General features: G+C 38.5%; 1 protein-coding gene across 10 annotated transcripts in view; it reads right to left on the reverse strand.

The window, feature by feature from the left end:
• The window catches only part of ATE1 (arginyltransferase 1), a 183,558-nt gene that overhangs the window by 98,428 nt on the left and 69,993 nt on the right, over positions 1-15,137 (reverse strand). For all 10 annotated transcript variants that reach the window (XM_030940843.1, XM_030940839.1, XM_030940844.1 and 7 more), the window contains one exon: positions 1,896-2,077. In XM_030940843.1, coding sequence (XP_030796703.1) covers positions 1,896-2,077 — 182 coding nt within the window. The remainder of the gene's footprint in view (positions 1-1,895; positions 2,078-15,137) is intronic.

Raw genomic sequence — 15,137 nt, forward strand, 5'->3', positions numbered from 1 at the left:
TCTTTTCTGAAATAAAACCTCTGAAGTTATATAATAATTGTAAAATCTATAGTTATAAAACACGAATACTTTAAATTATCAATTTCAATTTCAGTGAGAGCACCAAGAGCCATAAATATTTTTAAACTACTTTATACAAAAATGTGATTAAATACATAAGAATAGAAGACTGTTATAGAGATCCATTGTAAATATTATGTAATTGTGGATTTGTTAAAAATTGGCATTAAGAAAAAAGTCAAGTTGAAAATGCTAAGACGAAGAACTTTATATTGTGGGCCACTGAAACAGACACAAAAAAATCACTTATGAACCAGATTTTTAAAAACATTAAACTGCTGATTTAATGAAAAATTTCAACTCTTTTTTTTTTTTTTTTTTTTTTTGAGACGGAGTCTCGCTCTGTGGCCTGGGCTGGAGTGCAGTGGCCAGATCTCAGCTCACTGGAAGCCCCGCCTCCTGGGTTCACGCCATTCTCCTGCCTCAGCCTCCTGAGTAGCTGGGACTACAGGCGCCCGCCACCTCGCCCGGCTAATTTTTTGTATTTTTTAGTAGAGACGGGGTTTCACCATGTTAGCCAGGATGGTCTCGATCTCCTGACCTCGTGATCCGCCCGCCTCGGCCTCCCAAAATGCTGGGATTACAGGCTTGAGCCACTGTGCCCGGCCTCAACTCTTTTATAATTCATGAAAAAGTACATACACAAAAAATAATCTGGCAGTACATTTTACTATGACGTGAAAAATGTGACCATCAGACATGAAGACTGAGAGATGAAAAGACAAAAGTATGACACAACAGTAAAGAGTGAGAAAGAGAGAGACTCAAGCGCCCAGATAAACAAAATAAAAATAGTTCCCAACCTTCCTTCCCTCCTCCACCACATATACACATAGACAAACAGAAATAAATAGAGAAAACTGGAGGAAGACTCCAATCTTCTCACCATTAAAAATGTTTTGTGCTGTATATATACGTTTGCAGCCATGGACACAAAAAGGAAATCATCTTTTGATGAGGGTCATAAATTCAACCAGTCAGCCAGGGATTCCCCAGGCCTGTTCTGTATACGTGTATATTTCTTCCAGTAGAAGAAATATAATCATATTACTTTGATTCATTTACACCATATTAACTTAACTTTTAATTAACAGTAAAAAATATAAAGCTGAATGTAGTAGTACAAGCCTGTAATTTCAGGTACCTGAAAGGCTGAGGAAGGAGGATCATTTGAGCCCAGGAGTTTGAGAGCAACCCGGGCAACAAAGCAAGACCCCACCTCATTTGAAAAGGAAAAAAGAAGTAGAAGATAGTGATGACAAGAATATAAGTCATATAACATTTAAGGAATATAAGTAGTTCTGACAGGTGGGCTTAAATAAATGTATAAACAACAAAAGCTACCCACAAATACAATGAATGACTTCTTAACTAGATGGATACCTTAAAAAGCTAGAGAATTACCATCAGACACTGGTATCAGTTCTGAAGGTAGTATCTTCCAAATACAATACAAAACTACCAGAGATTATAGATACTAGTTATACATAATACTTACTTATATATTACATAATTATATACTTATATAATATGTATATTTCCTATAAATACAACTAGTTAAATGACATTTATTTTAAAATTCAATGTGACTTTAAATGTTGTTCTTAAATGAAAATTACAAATTATATGTAACGATGTATTATACAGTAGTATTTAACTCTTACATAGAATACCTATTATATAGTAGTATGTATTCTATATAAGAGACTAGCAACAAATCATTATAATATATTGTCAAATAGGACTTCTACTGTTACATAATTAAATATAATCAAATGAGTAATTATTTGAAGTTCTATATAACTCACTACAATAATGGCAAAAACCAATCTTACCGTAGTGCAGAGTAGACACCCAAAGACAAAAACGAATAATCAGGATCGTAGTACAAATACACAGATGACACACAGTTTGGGAGGATGTCAATCACCCCCACAGCAATGATCTTTCCATCAAGCCAGTACTGCTGGTGAAAGGAGCCATAGCCACAATCTGGCCCATTAGGGGGAGTCTCTGCCTAAGAAAAAGCAGAGGCATAAATGCAAACAGTTTGCCATTTTTTAAATATCAAAATAATCTTATAATTAATATATAATATACTTTCATTTTCCTCAGGTTAATAAGTCCTAAACATTCCTGTTTCCTTCATCATCCCTAATCACACCCTATATTAAGATGCAAAACTTTTTCATTGTAGAAATACTGAGTAAACACAAAATTCAAAAAGAGAAATCAATTTATGTTTTCTTCAATTTACTTGTTTTAATACTTGACAGTAGGAAATATAGCATTTTACAGGGTAAGAAAATCACTATTAAACTACGTTCTTCTATTTCTATACCACTCAGCCATAAAAAGGAACAAAATAATGGCATTCGCAGCAATGGATAGAGTTGAGGACCATTATTCTAAGTGAAGTAACCCAGGAATGGACCACCAAACATTGTATGTTCTCACTTACAAGAGGGAACTAACTTATGAGAACACAAAAATGTAAGAACGACACAATGGACTTTGGGGACTTAGAGGGAAGGGCAGGAAGGGGGTGAGGGACAAAAGACTACACATTGGGTACAGGGTACACTGCTTGGGTGATGGGTGCACCCAAGTCTCAGAAATCACCACTAAAGAACTTATCCAAACACCACCTGTTCCCCAGAAACCTACTGAAATAAAATAAATAAAATAAAAACATAAAAACTATGTTCTTCTATTTCATAGAAAAGTTAGGAAAGAAATGCATGAGAAAAATATAAGGAACATAAAAGAAAAGGGTGGGGTGAGACACTGCCAGTCAAGCTTGTTCTGTGAGTGCTCCAGCTCTGAGAAGATACACAATTCCATTATATCTTCTAGGTGAGAGTTCTTGGGTAAGTAAAAGGGACTATGATACTTCTCCTTATTAGTCAAAGGAAAAAAAAAAGTTATTCTTCATTATTATCTTAACTATAACTTCACAGGAAAAATCTAGAGATTTCAGAGTATAACCATCTTCCTGTAAATATAGCTAATTAAATGACATGTCTCATTTTAAAATTCAACATCTTAAATATAACTGGTCTTAAATGAAAACCACATAAAGAACAGTATCAAGTAGCATAAAACAGGCTTTCCTGGAGACTGAGTGGATGTTAGACTTTACTAATTCAAGTGAACAAATACAATACTACTTGTGCATCATTTTCACACAGCTAAAATCAGAGAATGTATAGGAATAAAAGCTAGAAGAGAATAAAGAAAAATGAGAACAGGTTGAATAACACCAAAACCAAGCAAAAAAATCAAGAAAATAAATCTACAAATCAATCTCCCATGAACACAGATGCAAAAATCCCCAACAAAATATTAGCAAATCAAATGCAACAATACATAGAAAGAATTATACCATGAACAAAAGAGAAATTTATTCCAGGTATGCAAGGCTGGCTTGACATTAGAAAAGCAGTTTTTTAAAAAGCAATTAATGAACAATTAATGTAATTCATCACATCAATAGGCCAAAAGAAGAAGTATCATATGATCATATCAATTGATCCAACAAACATTACTGGCAAAACCCAACACCTGTTCATGACTAATCACTCTTAACAAACTAGGAACAGAAGAAAGTGTTTTCAATTGGTTAAATAATATATATCCCAAAACCCACAGCTAACAGCATACTTACTAGTACGAAAGAAAAAGGTAAGGATATCCTCTCTCATCACTCCTAGTCAACATCATATTGGAAAGCTTAGCTTGTGCAATAAGAAAAGGAAATAAAAGGTGTATAGACTGGGAAGGAGGAAAAGCCTGTCTTTCTTTATAGATAACATGACTGAGGTAGGTTAAAATAAACAAACAAAAATCAGTAACAATAAAAAACAGAAATAAGCAATTATAGCAAGATCCCAGAATACAAGGGTAATATACAAAAGGCAGTTGCTTTTCTATGTACCATTTACAATACAACAAAAAATGAACCACTTAGTTATAAATCAAACAAAATATATACAGAAAACTACAAAACTCTGACAAAAGAAACCAGAGATCTAAAAAACCAGAAAAACATCATGTGTGCATGGATTAGAAGACAATATTGTCATGACCTCAGTTTTTCCTAAGTTGATATATACATTAAATGCAATCACAATCAAAATCTCAGCAAGCTATTTTGCAGCTATCAAAAAAAGAACATAAGTATAATCTCAATAAGCACATTATTAAATAACCAGTGCACTCTGTTAACCCCAAATATAAATCAGTCTTACTTATTGTACCAGCTTGAAACACTTGTTCAACCTGCAATTTACTTTCTCAGTTTCTGATTCTCACCATGTTTCTCATCCCCGGACCTCCCATCTGAAAACCTGTTTCAGTTACTTCATAGGTTTGTTCTCCTCTGAGTCCAGTCATAACCAATTTGTCCTATCACAGACATTACTCCCACCCCTCAATTCCGGTGGAAGCTGGGGTCTTCCCCAACTGCAGAGCACTTCCTGTAAGATATGGGCTGCCTCATAATTACTTAGGAAACAATAAGCTATATACCTATCTACCCCGCCTCCCATCATTTCACAGACGATCCAAGGAAGGCAGATCAGAGGCCATTTTCCTAAAAGTATAACTGGTCGACTCAGCACTCTTGGTTAATAATTATCTGCGCTTCTCAATTTCACTAGTAAGCCAATCAGTACAATTTTTTTCAACAGGTACATGGCAGCTGTGGAGAATGAGTTGGAGGTGAACCTGAGATACTGATTCTCTTTGTGTTCCTTGCAGCTGGAGCAGCCAGAACCCCCAGATTACTCACACCTAGCTAAGAAATTCAGGAAAAAAAAAAAAAATCAGTGCCAACCCTCCAATACCATAAACTGATTTAATAAACATGTCTGATGTTCGCCTATGAACACACATACCCATCTAGTCATCTTGCAGCTAGGAGTTTACCCTTACTGAAGAATCAATACAAAGATTTATCTATAAGAGTGGTCAGGCAGTATTGTTCGTTACAGAGAAAAACTGGAAACTCACTACCAAATAATGAATTGGTGAATTACCTCAACAATCCATACTGTTGCATTGAGTATTCCATGCAGCAATTAACAACATAAGCATTTCATTACATGTCCTAACACAGAGAGGCTAAAAAACACCAACAATGAACCTGTTTTTAAAAAAGAATAATCAACACTAAACAATACATATACACAAATTATTTAGCCCACTGGAGGGGTATCCTCCAACTCTCTATACTCTCCTCTACCACCCCACCCCAACTAGGTCCCAAAGAGCTACGTCTTATAACAGTCCCTTAACGTAGTTTTCCAGGAGGCTCAGTCATCCATTCCTAGAGAAGCCTCCTTAACTCACTTACCATTCTCTATTTACTGCCTTGAGAATTCTACTTCGATATATGGGATTGCTGTATTTCCTCAAACCTTAGTCAAAAAGGTAATCATGTCTTGGTATCATGAAATAATTTTGACCTTGCGGACCCTCTGAAAGGGCCTCAGGCATTACCAGGCCACACTCTTGAGAATCACTGATATCCATCTATTTGGAAATACAGGTAGAAGAAGAGCCTGCCAACTGTAAGTGGCAAATAGAAAGTGATCAGGTTACAGAATTCAAGGTCAAAAGATCTGGATTTGAGCCCTAACTCCACTGTATACTTTTCTGGCTATTTGAACTAACTAAGACAGTAATTTAACTTCTTTTAAGAGTTTCAGTGTCTAGGTAAGGGTATGGTGGCTCACAGCTGTAATCTCAGCACTTTGGGAGGCTGAGGCGGGCAGATCGTTTGAGTCCAGGAGTTTGAGACCAGCCTGGCAACACAACGAAACTCCGTCTCTACTAAAAATACAAAATAGTAGCTGGGTGTGGTGGCACATGCCCGTACTCCCAGCTACTCTGGATGCTGAGGTGGGAGGATTGCTTGAGCCTAGGAGGCAGAGGATGCAGTGAGGCAAGATTGTGCCACTGCATTCCAGCCTGGGCAACAGAGCAAAACCCTGTTTCAGAAAATTAAAAAATAAAAGTTTCAATGTCTTTTTTTTTTTTGAGAAGGAGTCTCGCTCTGCCGCATGAACCACCACGCCTGGCCTCAATGTCTGCATTTTTAAAACAAGAATCATACTACTGGTCAGTCTCAACTGTCATTAGCTGTGAGAAACAACAATATACAAATAAAAGCACTTTGCAGACTATAAAAAGTTTAGGTCCGTGTTTTCTTTTGTTTTTCTGGGTTTTTTTTGAGACAGAGTCTCACTCTGTTGCCCAGGCTGGAGTGCAGTGGCGTGATCTCAGCTCACTGCAAGCTCCACCTCCTAGGTTCACGCCATTCTCCTGCCTCAGCCTCCCGAGTACCTGGGACTACAGCCACCCGCCACCTCGCCCGGCTAATTTTTTGTATTTTTAGTAGAGACGGGTTTCACCATGTTAGCCAGGATGGTCTCAATCTCCTGACCTCACGATCCGCCCACCTTGGCCTCCCAAAGTGCTGGGATTACAGGCGTGAGCCACCGCGCCTGGCCAAGTCAGTTTTTATTTTTGGTTTTCAGGGGTCTGAATAGTACATCCTAAGATCGTATCTACAAAATTACATCAGTAGCTAACTTAATAGCAAAGTTACTTAAACAGCAGTTATCTTTAATTTCCTCATACATAAATCTGTCATATGATTAGCAATACTTAGTTTATCTTTACCAGTCTGCAGTTTTGCATATTTCAGATATGTGAAAGAATTAATGTAATTTTTCAGAAGTTCCTCAATTTCAAGGATTTAGCTGATAACAAGAAAAAAAATAATAAAGCTCACTTCTACCGATACAAAAGAAAAACCACCTTACATGTTGGGGAGAAAAGGAATGACTTCCGTGATTAATGACCTATGTGGTATGATACCAAAGGCACTGTGTAGAAATGACATCAATATTAATAGGTTAATTCTGGCTTCCAGCCAAACTGCTCCCAAAATGGGTGCATATTTACTCTGATAAAGTATACCTGTCTCTTTACCCACCTGCTTCCGTGTACCTCAGTTATGCCCAAAACACTGTAAAGGCTCAAAAAAACAGGAGACGGGAGAGTCATATGCTAGGCAACAGGCCAGTATTTGAGGGGATTTACTAGGAAGTTCAAAGATAGGAAGACTGAAAGTCTTCAGGGACTTTAAGAGAGCGGACCCTGCCAGGCGCAGTGGCTCACACCTGTAATCCCAGCACTTTGGGAGGCCAAGGCGGGTGGATCACAAGGTCAGGAGATCGAGACCATCCTAACTAACACGGTGAAACCCCGTCTCTACTAAAAATACAAAAAATTAGGCGGGTGTGATGGCGGGCGCCTGCAGTCCCAGCTACTCTGGAGGTTGAGGCAGGAGAATGGCGTGAACCCGGGAGGCGGAGGTTGCAGTGAGCTGAGATCGCACTAATGCACTCCAGCCTGAGCGACACGGTGAGACTCTGTCTCAAAAAAATAAATAAATAATAGAAATACAAAGATGTGCTAAGCCACTGTGGCTTCAAAATCTATGATTTAAAACACTAAAACTAAATAAAATTTTGAAGTAACAGTCTACAGTTAAGAAATGAAAAAAATAATAAAATTAATTTGGAAAATACAACTGGTAATGCTGTTAAAGTACCGCATAGTTTTATATATGTGACTTAAAAATCAAGTGCAACAGATTCCTAATTTTCTGGCTGACCATTAAACACTAAAGACAGGGGGAAATAAATTTAATATTATCAACAGAGCAATTATGAGTAATTTTTAAATTCTTTTCTCTATTTTCTGAATTTTTAGATATACATGTATTAATGTTATCATCAAAAGAGTTGTAAAACACTAAATTGAAGAATTACTAGCTCAGGTCAGGCATCCCAAACCCAAAAATCCAAGATCCAAAATGCTCCATAATCAGAAACTTTTTGAGCACTAACATAATGTTCAAAGGAAATGCTCATTGGAGCATTTCAGATTTTAGATTTTCAGGCTTGATATGCTCAACCAGTAAGTATAATGAAAATATTCCAAAATCTGAAAAAATCCAAAATCTGAAACACTTCGCTTCCAGGCATTTCAGATATGGAATACTTAATGTGTAATTATTAAACAGAACAGATAAGGAATGTTCAACTTATTGTTAAAAAACAGGTGGTAGAAAGATTATCTGAAAAGAGTAATTATTGGGTGCCTTAGTCTATCCAGGCTGCTGTAACAAGATACCTTACACTGGGCAGTTTATAAACAATAGAAATACATTGTGCACAGTTCTCGAGGCTGGGAAGTGCAAGTTCAAGGCACCAACAGATTTGATGTCTGGTGAGGGTTTGTTACTCACAAATGATGCCTTCTGTCTCCTCACGGGATGGTAGGGGAAGGTAGCTCCCTTCAACCACTGTTACAAGGGCACATAATCCCATTATTTAGGGCAGAGCACATACAACGTAATCACTCTCCAAAAGGCCTCACCTCTTAGAATACTATGACACTGAGCATTAGGTTCTAACATATACATTTTGGGGGAATACCGACATTCAGACTATAGCACTGAGTATTCTTTCAGTGAAGCTCTAGGCTTGATTTTCTATTGACTGGGTTATTTTACAACTCTGCAGGTGCAGAGGTTAACTTGTAGATTTCTGGGGGGGGCGGCGGGGCGGGAACAAATAAGCCCAACGGTTATGGTTTACCACCATGAAAGACAATAACCAGTTGTTTTTATCTAATCTAGCAATCTCATCTCAATCTCCTATTAAATCACATGCATACATCTTAATATCTGTACATACTCTTAAATGCTCTTTGTACCAGTTTTAATGCCTTACTGGTTTTGCACTAATTGAGTCAATATGTGGCATATGTTCATCCTCTCTATTTGCATAAAGGTCACAATTTTACCTTTTTAAAAATTATAGTCAGCAGTTCTGGAGGTCATCCACTGAGAAGCTCAAGTAGACTTGATGGAGCTAAGTAAATGAGAAACACACCTCACAGTCTGTTAAGCCTAACACATCTTTTCTTTGGCTCCCAAAGAGATGCCCATCCAGCCATAAAGCTCTAACTTTGACGTTTCTCCATGTATTTTTCTCCTTCTCCACTAAGTTTGTGCCTTTGTTCTTCTGGTTCACTCATGACCAATACATTATCCCCAATGATGGTAGTAATGAGAAAGGAAAAAAAAACGGTCAGGCAGACAATTAGGATGCGTCTTTGGTAAAACTCCTTCAAACACAGAAACACCCTGAAAAATCAAGCTGCAGGCACAAATAGAGCAACATGGGGAAAAATCAGGCTGCAGCTGCACAGGTAAGAAAGCAAGGCCCAATGTAGAAGCCTTTGTTCTTGATGTAATCCGTGGGCTCCCAGGAAAAAGTTTCCTCCCCTTTTCAGGCATGTACACGGTGGGTTCCATGGGAACTTGCACGGGGAGGGGTGGACCTTACCCAAAAACATACCACAGTTGCACAACCAAGAGAAGCGGTACTTTGTGCTTGCCTAAAGACATGACCACAGGTGCACAGATTAAGGGGAGTTACACAGACAGCTTCACAGGTAAGGGAAGTTACACAAACAGCTACAGAGATGGGGGTGATTCATTTTTTTTTTTTTTTTTTTTTTTGAGACGGAGTCTTGCTCTGCCGCCCAGGCTGGAGTGCAGTGGCCGGATCTCAGCTCACTGCAAGCTCCGCCTCCTGGGTTCACGCCATTCTCCTGCCTCAGCCTCCCACGTAGCTGGGACTACAGGGGCCCGCCACATCGCCCGGCTAGTTTTTTGTATTTTTTAGTAGAGACGGGGTTTCACCGTGTTAGCCAGGATGGACTCGATCTCCTGACCTAGTGATCCGCCCGTCTCGGCCTCCCAAAGTGCTGGGATTACAGGCTTGAGCCACCGCGCCCGGCCGGGTGATTCTTATAAAAGCTTTCGTATTCAACTGTAAAAATGGCAACCCTCTCCCAGGCCCTATCTCTGCTGTGGACAGCTTTTTTCTTTTGCTTATTAAACTTTTACTCCAATCTCACTCTGTGTCCATGCTCCTTAATTTTCTTGGTCATGAGACAAAGAACTCCAGGTACTACCTCAGATGACAAGACTTAAATGTAGTGCACTGGCAAGACTGCAACAGTAATAGATCGATTTCATTTATGGTCTCTGTTGGATGGATGACAGAAACCTATTCTCTGTTGGATGACAGATGACGGAGAATCTGGTTTGTTAGTCCTTTTGTCTATTTGTATATTTGTGAGTTAATTAATTAAGGAGAACAGCTCCTGTGAGATCTGAAACGATTAGTTTCTGGGTTTACTTGTGATCTATGGCTAAAGTTGTAGAACTGAAGCGAAAAGCCTTCTACATGTTTGTGCATCTATAATTTGAAAAAGCCATTATTTCTCATTGTGTATGAAGTATTTTCCTACCTCCAGAGAGTATTAATAAATTACATGTTACAGTTCTTACACATAAGAGCTCTGTAAAATTGATTTACAAAGATAAGAAAGCATGTATATAAATTATTCTCCAAATTCACACAAACTAACTAAAGAAACTCTTAACAGAAACTGCTAGCTCAGAAACATTTTTAAGAATCCAAGTATAGGTCAGGCGTGGTAGCTCACACCCATAATCTCAGCACTTTGAGAGGCTGAGGTAGGCGGATCACCTAAGGTTGGGAGTTCCGAGACCAGCCTGGCCAACATGGTGAAACCCTGGTCTCTACTGAAAATACAAAAATTAGCCAGGCATGGTGGTGGGCGCCTGTAATACCAGCTACTTGGGAGGCTGAGGCAGGAGAATCGCTTGAACCCAGGAGGCCGAGACTGCAGTGAACTGAGATCACACCATTGCACTCCAACCCGGGCAACATGAGTAAAACTACATCTCAAATAAAATAAAAAAAAAAGAATCCAAGTATACATAACTAAGGTAAATCTTTGGATAAATAAAGCTAGCTTAAAATGTTTGGTCTGAGGGGAAAAATAGTTATCTCTTTTCTCAGAATTATTAGTATTAAGTATAATACATGAGTGGATTTTAAAAATAATACAGGCATACCTGGCCGGGCGCAGTGGCTTATGCCTGTAATCCCAGCACTTTGGGAGGCCAAGGGAAGCAGATCACTTGAGGGCAAGAGTTGGAGAACAGCTTGGCCAACATGAAGAAACCCCATCTCTACTAAAAATACAAAAATTAGCCGGGTGTGGTGGTGGGTGCCTGTAATACCAGCTACTCAGGAGGCTGAGGCAGGAGAATCACTTTTACCCAGGAGGAGGAGGCTGCAGTGAGCCGAGATCACACTACAGCACTCCAGTCTGGCTCCAGACAGAGCCAGACTCTGTCTCAAAAAGATAATAGTAATAATACAGACATACGTTGCAGGTACTATGGGTTTTGTTCCAGACCACTGCAATAAAGTAAATATCACAGTAAGGCAAATCACATAAATTTTTTGGTTTTCCAATGAATACTGTTTACACTATGCTGTAGTCTATTATGTGTGCAATAGCACATCTAAATATAATGTATATATGTTGATTTAAAAATATTTCAGTGCCAAAAAATGGTGTTGGAAAAATGACACCAGCAGACTTGTTCAACATAGGATTGCCACAAACCTATTCGTAAAAAACAGCGTATCTGAGAAATGCAATGAAGCGTAACAAAATGAAGGATGCCTATATAGGGGTTGGTTTCTAATGAGAATAGTTTAACTGAACTTCCAAAACTACTCATTGGTTTACTAATCAAAAAAGCTAACATCATACCTCTGTAATGCTGAAGATTTTGAAAAATGTAAGTTTGTGTTCAACTAAATAATTATAATTCTGATAAACATTGTTTAAACATTTTTTATTTATAGTAAAATATCCATAAAATTTATTTGAACTACTTTTTTATTTTCATTGTTTACTTCACTTTGGGGTTTTTTAAATTTCAACTTTTATTTTAGATTCAGAGAGTACAGAGGCAGGTTTGTTACATGGGTATATTGTACGACACTAAGGTTTGGGATACAAATGGTCCTAACACCCAGGTAGTAAGCATAGTACCCAACAGTTAGTTTTTCAACCCTTGCCCCACTTCCCTTCTTTATATCATAGCCTCCAGCGTCTACTGTTCCCATCTTTAAGTCCATGTGTACCCAAGGTTTAGCTCCCACTTAAAAGCAAGAACGTGGATTTCTGATTCTGTGTTGGTATGCTTAGGAAAATGGTCTCTGGCTGCATCCATGTTGCTGCAAGGGACACCATTTTGTTCTTTGTTATGGCTGCATAGTATTCCATGGTGTATATGTACTATACTTTCTTTATCCACTCCACCTTTGATGGGCTACTTCAGCCACTGTGGAAAGCAGTGTAGAGATTTCTCAAAGAACTAAAACTAGTATTTGACCCAGCAATCCCATTATTGGGCATATACCCAAAGGAAAATAAATCGTTCTGCCAAAAAGACACAGGCACTCATACATTCATCATAGCTCTATTCACAACAGCAACGAAACAGAATCAACCTAGGTACCCATTTTAACAATTCGTAAGTGTACAGTTCAGTGTCATCAAGTACATTCACATTATCATGTAACTATCCACGCAATCCATCATTTTTTTGATCATCCCAGACAGAAACTATGTACCCATCAAATACTTAACTCTCCATTCTCTCCTCTCTGCAGCCCCTGACAACTATCATTACACTTTCTATCTCTAGCCACTTGACTACTCTATGTACCTCATGTAAGTAGATCATATAATATTTGTCCTTTTGTTACTGGCTTATTGCACTTAGCATAGTGTTGTCAAGGTTCATCCAGCATGTGTGATTGAGAATTTCCCTCCTTTTTTAAGGCTGAATAATATTCCATCACCTCTATATACCATTTTGCGTATCCACTCATCCACTGGTGAGCACTTGGGTTGCTTCCAACTTTGGCTACCGTGGATGATGCTGCTCTGAACACTGCTATATTGTTCAAGTCCCTATTTTTTTGTGTGTGTATATATGCACAAGTGGAATTGCTGAGTGATGTGGTAATTCTACTTTTAATGTTTTGAGGAATTGTTATACATTTTTCCACTGCAGCTGTACCATTTCATGTTCCCACCAGCAATGCACAAGAGTTCCAATTTCTCTACAACCGTGCCAACACTTACCGTTTTCCATTTTTTTAATGATAGTCCACCTAATAGGTATGAAGTAATATCTCATTTTGGTTTTGCTTTGTGTTTCCCCTCGTGATGCTGAACAAATGACAAACATTTTTATATATTTTGGTTTGGGTTGGCTTACCATAATTTTGAAGATCCTTAGGTAATTTTAAAACGTAAATTAATGTAAATCAACAACTTAAATAATCTTTGGATACCTGAATAGTTTCTATGTAGGAACAAACACTAAAACAATGACCATAATTAGAAGTTTACCTACTTTTCCTTATTATTTATGTATATATATTACAGAATAGCTACATCTTTGGGGTCTGTCAGTAAACATGCTCATCATTGTCACTTTAAAATGTACATAAGAAGGTATAAAAGAGATATGTAAGGGCCTGGTGTGGCGGCTCATGCCTGTAATCCCAGCACTTTGGGAGGCCAAGGCGGGCAGATCACCTGAGGTCAGGAGTTCGAGACCTGTCTGACCAACATGGAGAAACCCCGTCTCTACTAAAAATACAAAATTAGTCAGGCGTGGTGGTGCATGCCTGTAATCCCAGCTACTTGGGAGGCTGAGGCTGGAGAATAGCTTGAACCTGGGAGGTGGGGGATGCAGTGAGCTGAGATCGTGCCATTGCATTCCTCCAGCCTGGGCAACAAGAGCAAAACTCCGTCTCCAAAAAAAAAGAAAGAAAAAAAAGGGTCTGTAAGAAAGTTGTGAAATCTGTGACATTTACAAACTTTCTCAGTCTGTTATAATGCTCATATAAAACAGTTACTTCTCAATGAGCTACCTCCCAGTTCTCCCTATGAAAGAAAATTTATTATTTTCTTAAGAGATGTAATTAATATGGATGGTTCAGGCCATATTAAGGGCAAAAATAAGAGACATACATTTGTGTAAGCAGAGTAATGGTGTAAGACTTGATTTTTAGGCTAGGCGTGGTGGCTCATGCCTGTAATCACAACACTATGGGAGGCCAAGGTGGGTGGATCACTTGAGGTCGGGAGTTCAAGACCAACCTGGCCCACATGGTGAAACTCTGTCTCTACCAAAAATACAAAAATTAGCAGGGCATGGTGGCAGGTGCCTGTAATCCCAGCTATTCGGAACGCTGAGGCAGGAGAATCGCATGAACCTGGGAGGCGGAGGTTGTAGTGAGCAAGATCGTGCCACTGCACTCCAGCCTGGGTGGGCGACAGAGTGAGACTCCATCTCAAAAAATAATAATAATAATTTTTTAAAAAAAGACTTGCTTTTTAAGGAAAATGTGAGTAGGATTATTCCAAAGTGGCAGCTTATTACAGAACAAAACAGCATAGTGGAGACAAAACTTGAGAAAGTATAGTAAGATTGGGGAAGTGAATTTTATTGGCTTTGGTCATAATATCTAAGAATAAGAAAACGGTATAATACATGTTGACATGTTGGGTAAGTTCACTTAGTTTTGATGGACCTCTTTATCTGGAATACTCTTACTCTGTAAGTGAGAAAAGGAAGGGTCAGAGTGACTAAGGGGCTTGCCCAAGGCCACAAAGCCAATTTAGGGGAATGCTAGGAAAGACCAACGCCTGAAATTCCCACCTCTCAGTTCAGTGTCTGTCTCGCTGGACACTGCTTCTGCAGTCCACCATGCCAACACACAATCACAGTGTATCAACGTGCTCTAGTCAACGTAAGAGGTAAGAGATTTTAGCCACTTACTAAACCAAAGAATGAACAAAGAAATGTATTTCTCAATGACGTCATTCTTTGAATTTAAATGTCTCCATGAAAGCAAAAAGGTTTACCCCGACATTCACAACTTAATACTAGAAGCAATGAAATAAAAATTTTAAAGAAACTTTACCAAGCTTATGTAATTGAGAAAGGAAGTACAGTAAATGTTTTTAATAAGTTGGACAGAAATAAGAAATTTACTTCTGCATTTTTACTGCAGAAC

Source organism: Rhinopithecus roxellana, chromosome 11 (genome assembly GCF_007565055.1).
Source record: "Rhinopithecus roxellana isolate Shanxi Qingling chromosome 11, ASM756505v1, whole genome shotgun sequence".
Classification (NCBI taxonomy): domain Eukaryota; kingdom Metazoa; phylum Chordata; class Mammalia; order Primates; family Cercopithecidae; genus Rhinopithecus; species Rhinopithecus roxellana.